A 23512-nucleotide genomic window follows, 5' to 3' on the forward strand; every position below is an offset into this window, starting at 1 on the left:
ACTTTTCAGCTTCTGTGTATTTTAATATAGGCCTTGGGGGAAATTCTATATATGGCGCCTTAAAATTGGCACTGGAAAACCATGTGGTTAGCGTGATTCTATAAACTACGCCTAAAGTTAAGCGGTGTTTATTGAATATGCTCACGTGCTGTTCTTGCACCTAAAATGTAGGCACACCCATTTAAGCCACCTAGAACCAGGCCTAAATACCTGTGCCTAAGTTAGGCTCCGATCAGGTGTATTCTATACTATTGCACATAGTTTTTGAAATGTCCACAACCTGCCCATTCCATACCCATGGCCTTTTTGACTGTGTACATTAGAATTTATGTGCATCGTGTTATAGAATACACCTAGAAAGTTATGTGCATAAATTCTAATTAAAACCAATTAGTGCCACTAATTGGTTGTTAAGTACTGGCTTGTTAATCAATTAAGTTGCAGAAAATTCAATAAGAACATTGAAATAAAAAGCTACTTGTATGCATGTGGGCTAGGGTAACACATGCTTACCCATATGCAGCTTTTTAAAATTACTGTTCCCTCTGGACATGGGGAGCCTCCAATATGCCACACTGCACCTATTTTACAAGAGGCACTGTGTTTGGTAGAGCATCTTGTAAAATACTATGGGAATTTTCCACATCCCAACCTGGACATCTGAATTCCCCTCTTCACATCCTTTCTTTTTCTTATTAAAAAAAACCCTGTTTATTTAAAATGACAGGCAACATATGGTACACAACAATGCAAACTTTAAAACCAAAATTATGAAGTCCCAAGGAAAACATCAATTCAATGTGATCAACCCTGCTCCCATCCCCCATATTCCCAGCAATATATAAATCCATGTGCTCCACATCACTGAGCTTGCTGCTCCTGACTCTTCTAATATTTAGCCCAAACATTATTATAGGTGTCAGCTTTCCCCCTAAGAGAGTAAGATAATCTTTCAATAGTAGCTATCTCCGCCACATGTGTAAACCAGTGGGCCAGGGTTCCATGCCCTTTCTAAAACAGGGATCCACAGAGCCTAGGTACTAAAGGTGTTTTGCCATGTTTCATCTACATTCAGAAGCTGCTATTCAGAAAACTGGTCTAGGTAACAAGTCATCCAGATAAACGTTTGGTTATAATAATTCTCCCTCTCTCTGCTGGACAAAATTCATCCAGTGAAGGTGTTTTGGATGGTCTGAATATGCAGCTTCAGTTTAGCCAGAAAGAATTGAATATTAGCACTATCTTGGCTAAACATACCTGGGCAATAGTGGTGGGCTGTCCTAAAGTTAACTGGATATCTTTATTCAGTGAACTTTAGCAGGTCAAATTCAGAAGTACATTACTGTGATAAGTGCTGCTGAATATATGGAACAAATTTAACGCTTATGTTTATTAAAACTTTTTTATACCGCATTTCAAAAAAAACATCAAAGCGGTTTGCAAACTAAAGTCATCAAATTTACAATTTAACAGATAAAATACAAAATAAGACATTTCTATGCATACAAAGTACAGTTAGCAGTTCTCATATTCTACAGCCTGGTCTCCAATACCCCTCCCAATTCCAGATCTGCAAATCACTTAGTCAAATGCCTTAGAGAAAAATTAAGTCTTTAATCCTATTTTAAATTTCTTATAATTAAATTCTAATCGGAGATATAGTGGTAATGAATTCAAAAGAGCTGGAGCAAGATTTTTAAAAAAAAGGCTGCAAAGTAGTTTCCTCAACACCCCGTCTTCTTCAAAAAATGATGGAGTTTTTTGCAACTCGAACATTATCCTGGGTCTGCTGAACTCAGGAGAGGGTGAGATGTCACTCTCCATGCCTCTGGACAGCAGCATTTCACCAAGTTGAGAGCCACTGGGAAACCCTGCCGACCAACGTGAGAGAGATGCCGCTGGAGCTGCGGTGCAGCCACTGGCACTCTTGTGCAGAACGCGACTGGCACAACTCCTGTGGGGGCTATGGCTGAATAGAGCAATGGTCAAGTAGTAGTTGGGAGTTTCCCCAGTGCAACAGGATACTCCTCAGACAGCGGAAGTTCCAGATTTGCTGCGGCAGTCATTGGGATTACAACCTGAGAAGTTAGTAATATTTTCCCTGGTGAGATTGCCTGAGTTTACTTTGAAGGAGATTTGGAAGGTTATAGTTGCACTTGGTGAGTCAATTACTACTCAGATGGCTACAGATCGTAACAGAATTAATAATATTGAACAACGCTTGGACTTGCATGACTCTCAGTTAACTTTAATGCAAAATTCTATACAAACTTTGGAAATTGGGTCTAAATCTTTGGAGTCGCTGTCCACTTCCTCAGTGAAGGGTACTAATAACTTAGATCTGAAACGTGAAAAGTTGGGAAATATGGTAGGGAGAAGGAATAGACTGATTAATTTTCCCAGGATACCAGGAATTTCAGCACATGATATGTTTAAACACTATGGATCCCTTTACTAAGGGATTTTCCTCTGAGATCAGCTAGGGTCTTGCTGAAATATCATGGTATTCAAATCCCTACTAATTTATCTAAACTCTCATCTATTAATCTGCAATATTTATTTCAGGACACTAGAACAAGTTACAGATTTGGCAGACATACCCTATATACTTGATGGGCAGGATTAATCTTTACATGTTAATAGTGCCCAAGTGGCTCTATTTTTAAAAGATGCTTCCCATTCTTTTAACATCTGGAGAAAGTAATAAATAAAATACTCCTAATCAGAAGCATAGCCAGGTTGTGACGCCAGTGACAGCGGAGAGGCATGTGCACACAGCATAAATGCAGTGGACCTAAAAACAAACTAAAAACAAACCTGTTCAAAATGGCATACCCCACCGACCCAACATAAAAACCTAAGTTCCTGCGACACTGCAAAACCAAAGACTGTAATGGACATACCTTAACCCTCATCCCCCCTCCCTAATTTCCCCAATGAATCTACCAAACACGAACCTTCTTTTACCACAATAATACCTGTATTTGTTCATACCGCAACTGGCGAACGCCGTTGCGGTACCATGTAAGCCACATTGAGCCTGCAAATAGGTGGGAAAATGTGGGATACAAATGAAACAAACAAATAAATAGCTATATAAAATAGGCGCCTGTGCCAGCCATCCATTTGGGGGAGCAGTTGCTCCCCTGGCGCCCCACCAAGCTACACCACTGCTCCTAACTGTTTTGTGGAAAGGCAAGTGAGCTAGATTGCCATTAACTAGAGCAGCAATGCCAGAGACATGGGTGGACTTAGACTACTAAGAGGGGCATAATCGAACGGCACTGGCCATCTCTAAGGGCACTCATATCTGAGGATGGCGCCGTGAAGGGGCGGGGCCGACCGCATTTTCGAATGAGATGGCCGGCCATCTTTCGTTTCGATAATACGGTTGGGGCCGGCCAAATGTAGAGATGGCGGAGCTTGAGATGGCTGGCCTCAGTTTTCGCTGATAATGGAAACTGAGGCCGGCCATCTCAAACCCGGCCAAATCCAAGGCATTTGGTCATGGAAGGAGCCAGCATTTGTAGTGCACTGGTCCCCCTGACATGCCAGGACACCAACCGGGCACCCTCCGGTGGTCATCTGGTCAGTTTGGGCACCTTTTCGAGGCTTGGTCGTGAAAAAAAGGGACCAAGTAAAGTCGGCCAAATGCTCGTCAGGGCCGGCTTTCTTTTTTCCATGATCACGCCCCTGTCCCGCCCCATCCTGCCTTCTGTACCCTGCCGACATGCCCCCTTGAAGTTTGGCCGGCTCTGCGATGGACTGCAGTTGAGGCCGGCCAAAATCGGCTTTCGATTATGCCGATTTCGCCGGCCTTGAGAGATGGCCGGCCATCTCCCGATTTGTGTCAGAAGATGGCCGGCCTTCTCTTTCGAAAATAAGTTGGATAGTCTCCGTTATTTTAATGGAGCAAGCCAAATGCATCTTATAAATAATTGTGCCCATGGGCCAGGGAGGATGAGCCCTTGGGCCACAGCTCTACAACCATAAGTACTTGCAGAACATACCTGCTCCATACGATTATAACAAATTGGCAGAGACTTGTAGTGCTGAATTGCAAATTGAACTATATGAAAATACTCTTAAATCTTGCCTAGCAGGACAAGGCTATCACTGAAAATTTACAGGTTTGGGAAAACCAGTATAAAATTTTAATGCAATTACACATCTCACCTGGTCGTGCTCACCGAGCTGCAATGCAACCTACTGATGAATGCCTCAAATGCAAACAAATCTCACAACATTAAGCCATATGTTTTGTAGTATGAATTGTAGTATCTGGTGCAGTGCCAGGTAGCCTACCAGATCACTATAAAGCTCTTTTGGATATTTTATTAACCTTTGGACAACAACTGGTTTTAGGTAACTGGAAAGACTCATCTAAACTCAACGCCCAACTCTGGTGGCTCTCAGTTTTAAGACTTCACAAGTTGCAATTGGTACCCTCAGTGTCAACTGGATCTCTCCTTAAGAAAAGTAGGATATGGCACCTAGTAGAAGTATTTCTACAAACATCTCTTCATTAAGCATTAGTCATATTGGGCCTCTGTCACTACACTGCGCTAGCGATTCCTGCACAACAAATGCGAGGCAGCCCATTCAAAATGAATGAGTTGTGTTGCATTTGCCATGCCAGAAATCACTAGCGCGGTTTAGTAAAAGGGGCCCATTATGTGGAAAGGAATAGACAGATATATTTTTAAGTATATAATTTACATTGTCTGTTAGCTCATATAACTCTGGGCACCCCTGTTAGTTCACAGAACTTGCTATATTCTATTATATTATTATTTACAATGTTTTTGTTGTAATTTCACTTGTTGTATTTTCCCTTTTCATAATAAAATAATAGAATTTCATGGGGCGGGGAAGCCATATGTTTTGGTCTTGCCAATATACTTTGAATTTTTGGATCCAAGTGTGTACTCATGTTTCACATTTGTGAAGGACTCAGTTAAGAGCCAAACCAGGCCTCCTCTTTTTGATTCTTTTGATCTTTCCTCCCCAATACCAAAGGGAGACAGAGTTTTTCAAGAGAACCACGTTCCTGGCTTGCAACTGCATTCTACTGAACTGGATTACACCGAAAGCTCCCTCACTTGCTCACTGGAGGTCTCAGATGACTACTCTCTTAACTGTTGAGCACTATGGAGTAGCAGATTTAAGTTCCAGTAAAGGGACAATGTTCCAATCTATTTGGGAGCCATTTTGAAACTTATTGACACCTGTGGTGCGTTGCTATGTTTTAAACTTCTAATGCTATATGTAACTTTTGTCTTTGTTCTGGCTCTGGTCCTGCTTTGGAGACTGAAGTCTTTCTAAAATGGTAGGTGAAGGAGAGGAGGAACTTGTTGCTAATCATTATTGAACTGTGTAAACTGTTCCTGTTTGACATTTGACTCAATACACATTTAAAACATATATTTACCCCTGACATATTTATCCCAATGGTACAAATCTCATCATAAAAGTTCTACATCTGTGTTTCTGTTTGATTACACGAAGCCATATGAAAAGAAAAAGTGAAATTTCAGACAATGGATCAACTATGTAAACAGATTTAACAAAATTAAAGCCGTACAAGATTTACCCACCTTCTCCATGTCCTCTGGATAAGAGCAGCTGCATGGTTCTTTTTTCTGAAGGTTTCTTTCCTCGCTCTCTCCTTCTTTATTATTTGCAGTCTGACCTCTATAGGAATGATTTCAACATTCAGACTCTGCTGGGTGAGAGGCATGCACAATTGATCATCTGAATTTTGGTACTTCATTCTCTCTGGTTTTCCTGAGTTCAGAACATTATTAGATGAAGTTTCCACTGCTAGATTGCCTGACTCAAGGCTTTTACTTTCAGCATCAGTGGAAAGCATAGGATGGGCATTGCTTTCTAATTCATTAGTTGTCATTCTACGAGCATGTACTTTAGCACTTAAACTACCGGTATTCACAAATCCGATTCTGGCACTTCCAGGCCTACTGGAGCCAGCTGGTGAGCATCGCTCTCCATTTACCTCTTTGCTCATTGCTTTCACTTGCTTTGGCTTTGATTTACTCTTGCCATTTTCACAGGACCTAGAAGTTCTCAGGTTGCCATCTGAAAAGCTGATGTGCTCTAATTCCTTAATCATTTTTTCAAAATGTCCATTGCTGTCAGTTTGTATTTGATCCTGTAACATCTCCCTAGTATTATTAGTATAAGATTTATTGCTAGAAACAGAGCTTCTATTTCCACAGGAGCTAGCACTATTTATTTTGGTTACTGGGTCTTTGCACTTTTCATCTTTGCTGGTCAAAGAGACAGAGGTAGCATCTGGAGTTTTCTGTTTGTCATCACCATCTTTGTACAAAGAAGTTAACTTGCCTTTGGAGCGTTTCCTGGAGAATTCTTAAATGGAAAGAAAAACAAAAAGAAAGTTATTGGTACTACAAAGTCAACCTGAATTCTTCATAATGAACATAATGTGAGCTCAAATGTGGATTGTTCTTTCCTTTTTGAACCTCTGTTTTTGTTATGCCTACAATTCAGAGAATACAGCACAAAAGATCTGAGGTTGGATATTCAGAATGATTTAATCAGGCTTAAAAGGATCCTGCCCCGTTAAAAATTGTGGTGAGCGGGTCATCTCCAGATTTATAGTAGCACTTTACCACACAGTGCCATTGAAAATCATATGTGACAGTCATGGAACTCACTGGTTAGTGCTGGGGAGATTCAGGGTTGGAGTCAGCCAAAAGCTGGAAGTTCTGTAGGCACTAGGAACATAAGAATAGCCATACTGGGTCAGACCAATGGTCCATCTAGCCCAGTATCCTATTTCCCAAAGTGTCCAATCCAGGCCACAAGTACCTGACAGAAGTCCAAATAGTAGCAATATTCCATGCTATCAATCCCAGGGCAAGCAGTGGCTTCCCCATGTCTGTCTCAATAGCAGACTATGGACCTTTCCTCTGCGAACTTGTTCAAATCTTGTTTAAACCCAGATACACTAACCGCTGTTATCATATCCCTGGAAATGAGTTCCAGAGCTTAACTATTCATTGAGTGAAAAAATATGTCCTCCTATTTGTTTTTAAAATATTTCCATGTAATTTCATTGAATGTCCCCTGGCCTCTGTACTTTTTGAAAGAGTGAAAAATTGATTCACTTTTACCCGTTCTACACCACACAGGATTTTATAGACCTCAATCATATCCCCTCTCAGCCATCTCTTTTCCATCTCTTTAGCTTTTCATCACATGGGAGTAGTTCCATCCCCTCTATCATTTTGGTTGTTCTTTTTTGAACCTTTTCAAATTCCACTATACGTTTTTTGAGATACAGCAACCAGAATCGAGCATGTAGGATCATACAAAATGCAGTCTTAACTTTGCCTGGTTAGCTGTGCAGTATAGAGAACCTTCCAGCCTGGAGATAGAGTGTTAATCCTCTTACCCTCCTCAGAAAGTAAACTTATTATGCAAGTGACAAGGTCCTTATGAAGTTGTGGAAAAGACAGGACCTGTCAATTATAAGATGGCCCAACCAGAGAAAAGGAACAAGGCGAGGATTTTCCACATTAATTTGTTGAATAAGTGGGTCACCAGGACTGCAGCACTGGTCCAAAGATACTACTTTGGGCCAGAGGGCCTAACAAGTCCAGGCCCTTGCAAGTTGCATTTGGCGACCAGCTCTCTGTCTCGCAGAAGGCCAACCTAGAGCAGCTGGTACTCCAGGATCAAGATGTGTTTTCCGGAGTGAAGGACCAGACCCACCTTGCAACGCATGACATTCTCAGCAAGCTGGGAGTGGTAATCTGGCAAGATCCATACTGGATTCCAGAAGCCTGGCAGCAGGCCGTGGTGAAAGAGGTCACTGAAATGCTGGAATTGGGTGTCATCGAGGAGCCAACCTGTAATTGGTCATCTCCCATTGTGCTGGTACCAAAGCTGGACTGGAGCAACTGGTTTTGCAGTGATTTTCAGAAGGTGAACACTGTCTCTAACCTAGAGGCCTGTACAATGCCAAGAGTGGATGAACTCTTTGAGCAGCTGGGAGGGGCCCAATTCATTTCAACCTTGGACCTGACTAAGGGATATTGACAGGTACCCTTCACCTCGGCTGCCAAGGAGAAGACAGCCTTTTCACACCCCAGGGCTTGTTCCAGTTCACAGTGTTACCATTTGGCCTTCCTTGAGCTCTAGCTACCTTCTGGCACCTCATGGACTGCCTCCTTAAACCGAATGGCAGTTACATGGCTGCCTACTTAGATGACATCATTTATAGTGAGGATTGGAGGAGACATCTAATTCAGGTAGAGGCAGTACTGAATAGCCTATGAACCGCTGGAATGACAGCGAATCCTAAAAAGTGCTTCTTGGGAGGACAAGAAGTCCAGTACCTGGGGTACTCGGTCGGGAAAGGACCAGTGAGAACCCAGATCCAGAAGGTAGAGGCAATCACCCAGGTGCCAGTACCCCAGAAGAAGAAACAAGTACAAGACTTCCTCGGGTACGTTGGTAACTATCGCCGGTTTATTCTAGGGTTTACTGAGAAAGCAGAATTGCTAACCCACCACCCTTAAGAATAGCCCCTCAGGTACTCTGAGTCATCTTAAAGCCACTAGTCCTGCCCAGGGAGGAAGGGAGATGGGAGGGGTGGAGCTGAAAGGACAGGAACCAGGAAGTATAAAAGGCAGGTCCAGAGTGGGGTTAAGAGGGCCCAGAGAAGGGGGAAGAGAGAGAGAGAGAAAGAAAGAGAAAGAAACTTACAGACTACGTTTGGGACATGACAATTACAAGCTACAGCCTATGTTGGGCCCTGCCAGCACGAACTTGGTTAAAACTTTGTTCTTTTTGAAGTAAACAGACTTTACTTTTCTTCCTGGGTCTGTGAAGTAACATACCTCACATAGAAGCTTAATAAAACACTTATTTCATGTTTACAACCTTGTCCAGCTATGTTCCCTCAACCCTTACTCATGGTATTGCAGTGATAATTGAAAATCTCTAACACATATTCACCTCTCCTAGGGTACATTTATTTAGGGGAGAGAAGAGATGCAATAGTTATATGCTTCTGCTGAGACAACAAGCATCCCTCTGCCCCATGTTTCAACTTACAGTACATATACATTATTCTTTATTTTGCTTGCATATCTGTATTTCCCTGTAACCTTACAGGTTCAAATCTTTGGTGATTACAGGGCATTGAATGGGCATCTTTAATTTAAACTTTTATTTTTGAGGTTTCTTACACAGTACTAACTTATCTTTAAACTTTCTCGCGAGCTGCTTATCTGAAATATAAACAAATTGGATTCACAGTTTTTGAATGATATAAAACATATGTTTATATACTTGTGTGATAAACAAGTCATGCAAAGACATAACTTTAAAAAAAACTGTGACAATATTAGAAACTGTAGGTGCAGAAACATAATCAGCACAGAATACTAGTGCCTTTGCTTGTCTTGGAGTTCCAGCAAAAAACATGACTTCAGGGAAACAATTTAAACATGGGGTATAGCCACAATAACTGGTATATATCATATTTCAAAAATGCTAGCAACATAAAATATGTATTGGATAAAACAGAAAGGAGGAAAAGAAAACACGGATGCTATTTTTAAAACACTACCAGGCTTATTTTCGAAAAAGAAGGATGCCCATCTTTCGACACAAATTGGAAGATGGGCGTCCTTCTCCCAGGGTCGCCCAAATCAGCATAATCGAAAGCCGATTTTGGGCGTCCCCAACTGCTTTCCGTCACGGGGATGACCAAAGTTCCCAGGGGCGTGTCAGAGGCGTAGCGAAGGTGGGACTTGGGCGTGTCTAACACATGGGCGTTCTCGACCCATAATCGAAAAAAGAAGGACGTCCCTGACAAGCACTTGGTCGACTTTACTTGGTCCTTTTTTTGTTACGACCAAGCCACGAAAAGGTGCCCGAACTGACCAGAAGACTACTGGAGGGAATCAGGGATGACCTCCCCTTACTCCCCCAGTGGTCACTAACCCCCTCCCACCCTCAAAAAAATTCTTTAAAAATATTTTTTGACAGCCTCTATGCAGCCTCAAATGTCATACTCAGGTCCATCGCAGCAGTATGCAGGTCCCTGGAGCAGTTTTAGTGGGTGCAGTGCACTTCAGACAGGCGGACCCAGGCCCATCCCTCCCCTACCTGCTACAGTTGTGGTGGTAAGTGTGAGCCCTCCAAAACCCACCACAAACCCACTGTACCCACATCTAGGTGCCCCCCTTCACCCATAAGGGCTATGGTAGTGATGTACAGTTGTGGGTAATGGGTTTTGGGCAGGGCTGTGCCTAGGGTTTCTGGCGCCCCCCTGCAGACCATCAGTTGGCACCCCCCTGCTAGTATAAGCCTCACTCTTTGGTACACGTTCCATTTTATTTAAATCATTTAATGCATTAGCTTGGCAACAAATGTTAAAAACAAATTAAATTCTCATGCTAATAAAGTTTTTTTTGTGCTGACGGGTCATCTTAGCGCACAAGCAAAAGAATGCTAAAGACGCATGCTTCTCAGTGCGTGCTCCTTTTATCAGAGATTGGTCACACTGAAATTAGCTAAACGAAAAAATAGCGGCTCTTTTTATCTCAGAATTCCGCGAGACGCCGAGACCTTAGCGAATCGCCTCCTCCTCGAGATGACGTCAAACCCTTCCGCGCGGCGCGCGCGAGTCATAACCTCTTTAATTCCCTTTGTGACTTTGTCAGCTTCGTGCGCACAATCTCCTTGAGGTTTGTTATCCAACAACTACCAACTTCCTTGCAGACAGCTGCAGCGAAGCGGGGGTGTCACAAGCCACGGTCCCCTGTGTCGTCCACTCACCATGGGCTAAACCACTCACTCGAAAAGGGGGGGGGGGGAGGAGGGAAGAGAGAATGAAATTTTTAAGAATTATATCCACCCTCTACAACACTCAGAACACTTAGAGCTAGTGTATTCTAAAAATTGGTTCGCATGACGAGGTTTTCCTCCCGTGAACCTGCCTCTCTTTCCATCGAAACTGGAGTCCAAGCCATCCTTCAGCTTCCCTTTTAGAGAAGTGCGACCGGCGGACCCTGGCAAGGAGGTTTTCTTTTACCCCGTGGGCTTTTTTTTTTCAATAATAACTTTATGAAGCCACGCATATCGTATCTACGGGGAGCTAGGTCAGAGAGGCTTCTCCCTGGGCTGGGGTGAGTGGGGGTGGGGAAGGGACTCGTCTGAAATTTAGTGATGAATGTCCTTTCCTTCCACATGACTCATCCTGATGTGCTTTATAGGGGGGGGGGGGGGTAGGGGTGACTATAGGACAAAATGGCAGATAACGGTCACCTCTGGGATGGGGGAATTGTATGCATTATCTGGTGATCAGCTAGAAGCAGTATGTTCACAGAGGCACTAAGAATCGGGGATGGAGCGGAGGAGTAAGGTTTAAAAAAAAAAAATACAACTACGGTGCGGCACCCTTGAAGGCAGGTTCCCCCCTGCGGCACTTACCGCGCTTACCGTGTTGGCACGGCCCTTTTGGGTGGCTCAGCACACACGGTAAGGGAGCTATGCACCTGGGGGCAATTTCTGAAGTCCAATGCAGGGCCCCCTAGGGTGCCCGGTTGGTGTCCTGGCATGTCAGGGGGACCAGTGCACTACGAATGCTGGCTCCTCCCACGACCAAAGGGCTTGCATTTGGTCGTTTCTGAGATGGGCGTCCTCAGTTTCCATTATCGCAGAAAATCAGAAACAACCAAGTCTAAGGACGACCATCTCTAAGGTCGACCTAAATTTCCAGATTTGCGTGTCCCCGACCGTATTATCAAAACAAAAGATGGATGTCCATCTTGTTTCGATAATACGGGTTTCCCTGCCCCTTCACGGGACGTCCTGCGAGGACGTCCTCAGAAAAACTTGGGCGTCCCTTTCGATTATGCCCCTCCACGTAAGTCAAAGGGGCTATAGATTCTTATACATGCAATATGTAGATCCATATCATGATGATAATCATTCCACAGTATGTGTACATTTACCCATAATGGAGGTAATTTCATAAAGGGTTTTCTACATGAAAAGCAGGGATACTTACCTGTAGCAGGTATTCTCCAAGGACAGCAGGCCATTCATTCTCACATGTGGGTCATGTCATCCACGTCGACTGGTGCAGAACACTTGAATTAGCATAATACAGCTTTAAGACACATACCAGCATCCCCACTGCGCATGTGTAAATGCCTTCCTGCTAGCAGTGAGAGCACAGGACCATCAGTACAATAGTACAGCTATCAGGTGAGGAGACAACTCCAAGGGGAGGTGGGAGGGTATGGGAGAAAGAATGGCCTGCTGTGCTCAAAGAATACCTGCTACAGGTAAGTATCCCTTCTTTCTCCGAGGACAAGCAGGCCATATTCTCACATGAGGGAATCCCTAGCTACCAGGCTCACCGATAACAACAGTAGGATAACAGGACCTTGCAATGGCAAGGTAAAAACAACGAATTAACCTGAAACTATATACATACTGTGTGAGAGTGCAGCCTGGAAGAGAACAAAATGGGCCTAGGTGGGTGCAGTTGGATTCCAGACCCCAAACAAATTCTGCAGAACAGTCTGTCCAAACTGACCATCGTGTCGGGTATCATGCTCTAGGCAATAGTGAGATGTGAATGTGTGGACTGATGACCACGTTGCAGCTTTGCAAATTTCTTCTATAGAGGCTGACTTCAAGTGGGCGACTGACTCAGCCATGGCTCTGACACTATGAGCCTTGACATGATGCATAAGGGTCAGCCCAGCTTGGGAATAAGTAAAAGAAATGCTATCTGCTAGACAATTGGAGATTGTGCGTTTCCCGATGGCAACCCCCATCCTGTTAGGATCAAAAGAAACAAAAAGTTGGGTGGACTGTCTGTAGGGCCTAGTCCGCTCCAAGTAAAAGGCCAATGCTTGCTTGCAGTCCAAGGTGTGCAGTGTGCTCTCACCAGGATGGGCATGAGGTTTGGGAAAAAAAGCATTGGAAGAATGATTGACTGGTTCAGATGGAACTCTTACACTACCTGTTTGCTTTGGTGCAAGGAAGTAGCTTAAATAGAATCCCATCCCTTCTTCCCTGGTAGAATGGGCTCGATCATGTTGGCCTTTAGAAGGGAGGAAAGTTCCTCTGCAAGTACCTCCTTGTGACGAGAGCTAAGATGTGATTCTCGGTGGGCAATTTGGTGTTCTCTGCCACCAATGCAAGGTGTAACCGAGATGGACTGTTTGAAGAACCCACTAGTCTGAGGTTACAAGGGGGCCACCTTTCTTGGAAAAAATTCAGTCTCCCTCTGACCGGTAGGTCATCCGGGACAGTTACTTTTACTGCAGCTATGCACTGCTGGAGCTAGTCAAAACTTGTCCCTTGTTTTGACTGGGGAGCCAGTTGGGCTTTTGGTGCATGCTTTTGATGAGGATGAGCACACTGGGTCTGATCCTGAGCCTGCTGTGGTGGGCAAGAAGAAGGAGTGTACCTTTGCCTCTGTGAGTAGTAGGGACCCCTCTTTGACTTGCCCAAAAGACTTCTTGGATGAGGAGGAGGGTGCAGAAGGTGCCCGGTGGGAGAGAGTACCACTGGTGTCAGTGTGCTTCTTGATGAGGTCAGCGACCTCCTCAACCTTGTCTCCAAAAAGGTTATCCCCCAACACATGGCATCCGCCAATCTCTGCTGGACCGCAGGGTCCAAGTCAGAGACATGCAGCCATAAGAGTCTGTGCATCACTATACTCTGGGCAGAGATGCAGGATGCCACACTGAAGGTATCGTAAGTGCCCCTGGCCAAGAACTTACGACATGCCTTCTGCTGCTTGACCAGCTGGCGAAGAGACTCGGCCTGCTCTGGTGGGAGACAGTCTGCCAAATTAGATATACTGTGCACCAAGTTCAGCAAGTAGAGGCTCTTTTTGAGATGGTAACATTGTTATGCGGGAGATGATCATAGAGACCTGATGCATTTTCTGTCCAAAAGAGTCCAGGGTTCAAGATTCTCTACCCGGGAGTGCTGGAGCATAGTCCCTGGAACTCCTGCTTCTTTTGAGCGTGGATTTCAACACCAGGGAATGATGAGGCAACTGAGGCCTTTCAAATCGTGGGGAACTTTGAATCTGATACATGGTATCACTCATTTTGGGCAGGACAGGGACCAACAGAGGGGACTCCCAGTTCTTCACCTGAACGTCTTTCAGAATCCAGTGAAGCAGGACTGTCACAGCCTCTCGTCGTAGTCCAGGACCTCGAACATCTCAGCCCTGGGCTCGTCCTCTGTCTCCAAACGAACTGGCAGCTACAATTTTCCTTACAAAACTTGGGAAGAAGAGGCACTCAGGTGGAGACTTACCCCTTTCCTCAGGAGGGGAGGGGTCAGATGGGATTCCATAGGATTCCTTCTCTGAGAAGTACTTAAGGTCTTTATCAGATGTCCATGAGCGCTCCTCAACAGTGTCAGCAAAATACTCCTCATGGGAGGGCTAAGATCAAGCCTGCCTCAAGATAGAGGAACCGAGTCCTTGTCTGGAGGGGCATCGAGGCACAGGCTCCACCCTCAACTCCAGGGAAGCTTCCTCCACCAACATCGAGGGAGTGCCAGCACGGGTGGCTGTCAACGTCGGTACTGCATGCAGCACTGGGGTTGGAGGCCTCACCGCTGGCTGACGGCCTTGTAGAGCAGCAGGAAGAAGCATGGCTGGTGCAAGCACCCTAGATGCCAATGCACTCTACTGAAGGATCCACGCCAAATGCTCATGGAGCATGGCCAAAATGCACTCAAGTATCGCCATCGGGAAAGGCTGCGGCATTGGTTGAGAAGCAGTCTGCTGAACCTTCGGGGGTTGGTGTGGGTGCCTGGTCCTGGCTGCATGAAGACCCACGCATCAGCACCTCCACAATGGAGGGGGAGTGGTCCTCCAGATGCTGACGCTTCTCAGGGACCGGATCCTTCGGTACCCCAGCACCATGCGTCAAGAGAGATCGATGATGATGCTTCTTGGTCTTCGCCTGATGCCGGCTATTGATGCTCCTCGGTGCCAGTGAGGATGGCATCAGAAGGTTAGCCGAGATTGGGTGGCAGAGCCGGTGGGGGGAGGCAGGGCTGGTGGTTGGGAGGCGGGGCTAGTTCTGCGCAAGACTTCTACAGTCTGTGCCCTGAAAATGGCAGTTACAAATCAAGGTAAGGTATACACAAAAAGTAGCACATATGAGTTTATCTTGTTGGGCAGACTGGTTGGTCCGTGCAGGTCTTTTTCTGCCGTCATCTACTATGTTACATCAAATCCCCATACCTCCTCAGTGTCAAGTCAGATGCTGAATGAGCTAGGGGGGCCCAGCACTGTGGTCGATGTCGAGGCAGGTGAAGACCTTCTCAATGCATGACCACTCTCAGTGTCTGATAAGGGCCTAGAAACCATATGGAGCATTGCACCTGATGCCGATGCAAGGCTCAATGTCAATGCCAATACTGACACCGAGGTTTCAGACCAGGCTTCAAACATTTTCTCTCTCTCTCTGGCCATCTGAGTCCTTTACTTCATACAAAGTCAAAGAACACAGCTAGAAGGGGTACGTTCAGGCCCCAAACATGAGACACAAAGAATGGGTGTCCTTACCAGACCTGGTCCTAGTACACCGGGCAAAGGAATGGACAACAGAACTGAGAATATTATAATGCCTTTGTATCGCTCCATGGTGCAACTTCACCTCGAAAACTGTGTGCAGTTCTGGTCACCGCATATGGGATGACTTCACTATGAGGAAAGGCTAACACAGCTAGGGCTCTTCAGCTTGGAGAAGAGATGGCTGAAGAGAGTTATGATAGAGGTATATAAAATACTGAATGGAGTGGAACAGGTAGATGCAACTCACTTATTTACTCTTTCCAAAAATATTAGGACTAGGGGGCAAGCAAAGAAGCTACAAAGCAGGGGCGTAGCCACGGGTGGGCCTGGACGGGCCCAGGCCCACCCACTTTCCCTCCAGGCCCGCCCCAACATCGTCGTACCAAGGCGGGGTGATCTGCCCCGCCAGCGTCGCAGCTCCGTCGAGGAGCAGACCACCCGGAACCCAACCTTAAAAGACGAATCGATCGGACGGTGAAGCGCCTCGCGTTAGCTGCTCTCTCTACCCTGCTCTGCGCTGCTGCAGCTGTAAAGCGATTTGCTCGTCGGCCCTTCCTTCACCGTGTCCCGCCCTCTGATGTAACTTCCTATTTCCGCGAGGGGGGGACACGGTGAAGGAAGGGCCGACGAGCAAATCGCTTACAGCTGCAGGAAGAGCAGGGCAGACAGAGCAGCAGACGCGAGGTGCTTAAGATGGAGCATTAGCAGCAGTGGGGTGTCAGAGGGAGGGGAAGGGAAAGAGGTCAGATGCTGGAAGGAAAGGGGAAGATGGCAGAGGGGACAGGAGCTGGATGGGAGGGTCAGAGTGAGAAAGGGAAGGGACATGTGCTGGTTGGAAGGAGGAAGAGAGGGGCTGGATGGGATCCTGAAAGAAAGAGTCAGAAAGAAGGGGAGGAGGAAGATTTGGAAGAGACAGTTACTGAATGGAGAGTGGGAAGGGACAGGTGCTGGTTGGAAGGGAGAGAGCTACTGGACATGGGAGGGAGAGGAGGAAGGGGCTGGAGAGCTGCTGGACAAGGGAAGAAGAGGAAGAAGGGACTAGAGGGGAGAGAGCTGCTGGACATGAGAGAATAGGGAGAGAAAGAGGGGAGATGGATGAAAGGATGCAGAGAGAAAGGGGAGAAACTAGAAGGATGTGGAGAGAGGGAGGAGACTGAACAGAAAAGGGTAGAGAGATAGACACTGGATAGAAGGAGAGGGGAGATAGAGACACTAGATGGAAGGATCAGGAGAGAGGGTATATGAGTGGAAGGATAAGGAGAGAAAGAGGGAAGACACTGGATGGAAGGGTAGGGAGAAAAAGGAGACGCTGGATGCAAAAGAAAGAGGGGAGACACTGGAAGGATGGGGAGAGAAAGAGGGGAGCTGCTGGATGGAAAGAGGGAGAGGACAGAGTAGGGAAAGACTGGAGAATAAGAGAAAGGGGCATGTGGAGATCAAGGGTGAGGAAAAGATGAAAAGCCATAGGTGACGAATGGACAGGAAACCCTGGCAAGAGAAAGACGAAGGAAAGCAGAATCTAGAGACTGGGAGCAACACAATGAGAAAAAGTAAATGGCCATACAACAAAGGTAAAGAAAATAATTTTATTTTTAATTTAGGATAAAGTAATATGGTACCTGTGTTAAAAAAGGTTCAGAGACCAATACTTCCTTCCTTAGGTCAGGAGAGGATACCATAACAGCGTTATACTGACCTGAGGCAGGAGGTTTTGGCCTCTGAAAGCTCATTGAAAAGGGTGTTAGGCTATTAAATAAATTATTTTCTGAAACCTGATGCACTGAAAAGCAGCACTTTACCCCTGTGTTACAAATGCATCTGATTAGTGTGACTACATTTTGCTGGGGAAGGGGGGTAGAGAGAAAATTTTGTGCCCACCCACTTTAGGTTCAGGCCCATCCAAAACTGGCAGTCTGGCTACGCCACTGCTACAAAGTAGCAAATTTAAACCAAATTGGAGAAAATATTTCTTCACTCAATGTGTAATTAAAATTTGGAATTTATTCCCAGAGAATATGGTAAAAGCAGTTAGCCTAGCAGTATTTTAAAAAGGTTTGCATAATTTCCTAAAAGAAAAGTCCATAAGTCATTATTAAGATGAACTTGGGAAAATCCACTGCATATTCTAGGATAAGCAGCATAAAATCTGTTTTAATGTTCTGGCATCTTGTCAGGCACTTGTGACCTGGACTAGCCACTATTGGAAACAGGATATTGGGCTTCATAGACCTTCAGTCATATCCCAGTATGGAAATGCTTATGTTCTTATGTTCAATAACATGGAAGGGAAAACGGCCATAGCCAAATCAAATGACTCAATGTTGACCTTAAAAAGGGGCAAATCACCAAGAAAAAAGGAAAGGACAAGAGCCCGACCATAGCTCAGGCCTAAGAAGGCCTACTGAGCACAGAAAAAAATAAAGAAAACCTAAAAGTGGGGGAAAACAAACTGTTTCATCTATTTATCTAGTTAATTGTATCTGTACCACCTCTGATCTGGCGTTAGCCTATCAGTGCATTGTAAGCCACTTTGAGCCTGCGCAACTGTGGGAAAAACATGGGGTATAAATGTACAATAAATAAATACAATAAATAAACCTAAAAGGAAAAAAGCCCCAAAAAGGAAAAATGAAGAGCATGGGTAAAAATCCCGTCAAGAAGGCACGAAAAGGTGTCAAGAATAAACAACTGCACCAGATGCAGTGACAGACCCACAAAACAGCACATCTTCTCCTCACAGCGGATGAGAGAACACTGCTGGTCCCACGTTCTCACAGCGGGTGGGAAGTCACTTGCATATTATTATTATTTACTGCATTTGTACCCCACATTTTCCAGCCAAGTGGTAGGTTCAATGTGGCTTAACAATTAACGTAGTAAACAGATCACATGTTATAAAGCCATATGAAGCGACGTGAACTTAGTTCCGTTCAGTCCATGATCATGATTATGGAGTGTTGACTGATTGTCTGCTTGACTAAGTTCATCATAAAGGAATTTTCTGAAAAAGTGGGCTTTCAGGTGTTTTCAGAATTGGTAAGGGAGGGCTGAAGAGGTGGAAGAGTGGCGTATGTGAAAAACAATATCAGAGCGGCTGAAATGTGGGGTACCTGGAGAAAGGAAGAAGCTATATGGATCGTCCTGGAAAAAGAAGATGGAACACGTATCCACACAGGTGTTATCTACAGATCTCCGGCATAAATGGAGAAGCTGAACAAGGACCTGATAGAAGATATTCATAAGCTTTGTATGAAAGGGGAGGTGCTATTGTTGGGAGATTTGAACTTGCCTGATGTGGATTTGAACGTCCTGGTGGAAGAATCAGAAAGAAGTAGAGAGATTGTGGATGCCTGTCAAAGTGCCTTGCTCAGACAACTGGTGATGTAACCCATGAGGGAAGGGTCAATGTTGGATCTAGTGCTCACAACCAGGCGTTTTTTTTTCTTCAAAAATACTGCTTTGAACAAAGTTTTTGGTCACAGATGCACACCTCATCTTTGCTCCCTTACCTTGTCCCCTGAGCCCTCAAAACCCACCCAAATCACACTGTTCCCCACTATACACCACTACAATAGTCCTTATGGGTGAAGGGGGCACCTATAAGTTGGTACAGTAGGAATTTGTTTACTTTGGGAGGGGTCACAGTTTCCACCATAAGTGTGACAGGTAGAGGGAGATAGGGACCTGGGTCCCCCACTGTGCACTGCACTGACCACTAGACTACTCCACGGAATAGACCTGACTTTAACATCTCAGGATGTCATAGAGGCTGGTAAATCATATTTTTATTCACATTTTTGGGGGAGGGGTGGGAAGGGATCAGTGACCACTGGGGGGTGTATTGGGGGGTCATCGGAAGGGGCATTTTCGAAAGAAACGTCCAAGTTGGGATTTGGACATCTTTGTAAAACGTCCAAATCCAGGGGCAGGGAAAACTGTATTTTTTGAAAAAAAAATGGACGTCCATCTTTCGTTTAGAAAATACCAAGGACATCCTTGGATTTGGACGCCCTTAGACATGGACGTCTTTGACTTTCAGCGATTTTGGAAACCAAAGGCGTCCATGTCTAAAATGTCCAAATGCAAGCCCTTTGGACGTGAGAGGAGCAAACATTTGTAGTGCACTGGTCCCTCTGATATGCCAGGACACCAACCAGGCACTCTAGGGGGAACTGCAGTGGACTTCATAAATTTCTCCCAGGTACATAGCTCCCTTACCGTGTGTGTTGAGCCCCCCCAAAACCCACTACCCACAACTGTACACCACTATCAGCCCTTACGGGTGAAGGGGGGCACCTAGATGTGGGTACAGTGGGTTTGTGGTAGGTTTTGGAGGGCTCGCTGTTTCCTCCACAAACGTAACAGGTAGGGGGTGATGGGCCTGGGTCCACCTGTCTGAAGTGCATTGCACCCAATATAACTGCTCCAGGAACCTGCAAGCGCTGTCATGGACCTGAGTATGACATCTGAGGCTGGCATGAAATATTTTTAAAGATGTTTTTTGAGGGTCGGAGGGGGTTAGTGACCACTGGGGGAGTAAAGGGAGGTCACCCCCGATTCCCTCTGGTGGTCATCTGGTCATTTCGGGCACCTTTTTGTGCCTTATTCATTAAAAAAAAAAACACGTCTGGGTGAAAACATCCAAGTTTTACTTTAGGACATCCCTGCTTTTTTTCGATTATGGCTCAAAGATGTCCAAGTGTTAGGCACGCCCAAGTCCCGCCTTCACCACGCCCCCTTGAAATTTGGATATTCTTACGAAGGACTTCAGTTAGAGACGTCCAAAATCGGGTTTCGATTATACCGATTTGGATGTCTCTGGGAGATGGATGTCCATGTTCCGATTTATGTCGGAAGATGGACATCCATCTCTTTCGAAAATGAGCCTGCTGGTCACTTAGGGCACCTTTTTGTGCCTTAGTCATTCTGAAAACAAGTCTAGACCAAAAAGTCTTGGTTTTAGTCCTGGACATTTTTGTTTTGTTCCATTATGGCTGTAAAACGTCCAAGTGTTAGGCACACTAAATTCCACCTTTGATACACCCCCAACATGCCCCCTTGTGATCTGGACGCACTGCAGATTTGGAAAAATCAAAATACTGATTAGAACGTTTTGAGAAGAAAAACTTCCAAATAGTGATTTATGACACTTTTTAGACGTTTTTCTCTTTCGAAAATGAGCCCCTAAGTAAATACTCCGTTTACCTACTTACAATGACTAAGGGAAGAAGTTATCAACATAGACTGATGTGCTACTGGGTTACTGTTAAACCCAGTTATTAGTAACTAAGGAGCCCTTTTACTAAAGCTTAGTGCATACTAATGGACATTAGCATGTACGAACTGTTATGAGGCCTACAGGTATAAAAATAGGATATGCAGCATTTAGCATGTACTAATTCCGTTAGCACAAACTAAGCTTTATTGAAAGGGCCCCTAAGTCTCACTACATAAAATAGGTCCTGTGCTAAATTAGCACAAGTTAGTGGTAAAATAACATGTCTTAATGGTAGCCTACATTGATAACTATGCCCCTTAGTGTGCTTTTAAATTTTGACCAACAATTTAAAAACTCTTATGCATGAATGAAAAAACTGTACTGAGGTTGGAAATGTCATATCTTTGATCTTCTATCACTTGTACTATGGAGCTATTAAACTATGAAATGTACCTTTTTTTCTTTTAGAGTCTTCAGTATGGAACTCTGCAGACTGAACCTGGCTCTTCGGAGAAGATTTCTTTTCAAAGGGTGGAAATGAGTCTATTTTGTTTAATTCTGCTTGGCTTTTCAAATTTTCACCATATTTATCACTTGGTTTACCAGCCACAGGAGAAGAATTTGGACATCTATCAAACTTTTCTATGTTTTCAAGATGCTGGTGTGTTTCTTGGACAAGATCCATTTGGTTCTGTATTTCTTTCTGCAGTCGTGTTTCTTTCTTCTTGTTTTCTTCTTCTCGTTTCCTGTAATTACATCAATATTTGGTACTCAAAAAAATAAATCAAGCAAAGTACACACTGATAAAAAAAGCTCCAGGTTTCATGCATAATTTACATTATAAAATACATTTTGACTGTAGCCTTATTTACTTCTGATGGTATACATATTATTATCTAATACTTTTGTAAACATCACATCAAACCTACTCCATCAAATGTCATTTTTAGCAAGAGCAAAAAAAAAGTCATGTTACCTAACATCAGGCCATGTTTATTAAGGAGTGGTAAGCAGTTAGCACTTGCTAAAACCTGCATTAACACCTACTATGCGTTAAGTACATAAGTATTGCCATACTGGGAAAGACCAAAGGTCCATCAAGCCCAGCATCCTGTTTCCAACAGTGGCCAATCCAGGTCATAAATACCTGGCAAGATCCCCAAAACGTACAAAACATTTTACACTGCTTATCCCAGAAATAGTGGATTTTTCCCAAGTCCATTTAATAATGGTCTATGGACTTTTCCTTTAGGAAGCAGTCCAAACCTTTTTAAAACTCTGCTAAGCTAACCACCATTACCACATTCTCTGGCAATGAATTCCAGAGTTTAATTACACATTGAGTGAAGAAAAATTTTCTCCAATTCGTTTTAAATTTACTACATTGTAGCTTCATCACATGCCCTCTAGTCCTAGTATTTTTGGAAAGCGTAAACAGATGCTTCACATCTACCCGTTCAACTCCAATCATTATTTTATAGACCTCTATCATATCTCCTCTCAGCCGCCTTTTCTCCAAGCTGAAGAGCCCCAGCCATATTTGCTTTTCCTCATAGGGAAGTCATCCCACCCCCTTTATCATTTTCGTCGCCCTTCTCTGTACCTTTTCTAATTCCACTATATCTTTTTTGAGATGCGGCGACTTGAATTGAACACAATATTCGAGGTGTGGTCGCACCATGGAGCGATACAAAGGCATTATAACATCCTCATTTTTGTTTTCCATTCCTTTCCGAATAACACTTAACATTCTATTTGCTTTCTTAGCCGCAGCAGCACACTGAGCAGAAGGTTTCAACATATCATCAATGACGACACCTAGATTCATTTCTTGGTCTGTGACTCCTAACATGGAACCTTGCATGACATAGCTATAATTTGGGTTCCATTTTCCCACATGCATCACTTTGCACTTGCTCACATTAAACGTCATCTGCCGTTTAGACTCTCAGTCTCCCAGTCTCGTAAGGTCCTCTTGTAATTTTTCACAATCCTCCCGCGATTTAACGACTTTAAATAACTTTGTGTCATCAGCAAATTTAATTACCTCACTAGTTACTCCCATCTCTAGGTCATTTATAAATATGTTAAAAAGCAGCGGTCCCAGCACAGACCCCTGGGGAACCCCACTAACTACCCTTTTCCATTGAGAATATTGACCATTTAACACTATTCTCTGTTTTCTATCTTTTAACCAGTTTTTAATCCACAATAGAACACTACATCCTATCCCATGACTCTCCAATTTCCTCTGGAGTCTTTCAAGAGGCACTTTGTCAAACGCCTTCTGAAAATCCAGATACACAATATTAACTGTCTCACCTTTATTCACATGTTTGTTCACCCCTTCAAAGAAATGTAGTAGATTGATGAGGCAAGATTTCCCTTCACTAAATCCATGTTGACTTTGTCTCATTAATCCATGTTTTTGAATATGCTCTGTAATTTTGTTCTTAATAATAGTCTCTACCATTTTGCCCAGCACCGACATCAGACTCACCGGTCTATAATTTCCCGGATCTCCTCTGGAACCTTTTTTAAAAATAGGCGTTACATTGGCCACCCTCCAATCTTCCGGTACCACACTCGATTTTAAGCATAAATTACATATTACTAACAATAGCTCCACAAGCTCATTTTTCAGTTCTATCAGTACTCTGGGATGAATACCATCT

At 44.3% G+C, this 23512-nt stretch overlaps 1 protein-coding gene across 1 annotated transcript in view; it reads right to left on the reverse strand.

Moving 5' to 3' along the window:
- INVS (inversin) overlaps positions 1-23512 on the reverse strand; it is a 522371-nt gene that overhangs the window by 43777 nt on the left and 455082 nt on the right. Inside the window, exons 13-14 of the mRNA XM_030205118.1 lie at positions 21291-21583; positions 5598-6387 (exon numbers count right to left, since the gene is read on the reverse strand). Of these exons, the coding sequence (XP_030060978.1) occupies positions 5598-6387; positions 21291-21583 (1083 nt within the window). The remainder of the gene's footprint in view (positions 1-5597; positions 6388-21290; positions 21584-23512) is intronic.

This window comes from Microcaecilia unicolor, chromosome 1 (genome assembly GCF_901765095.1).
Source record: "Microcaecilia unicolor chromosome 1, aMicUni1.1, whole genome shotgun sequence".
Lineage (NCBI taxonomy): Eukaryota > Metazoa > Chordata > Amphibia > Gymnophiona > Siphonopidae > Microcaecilia > Microcaecilia unicolor.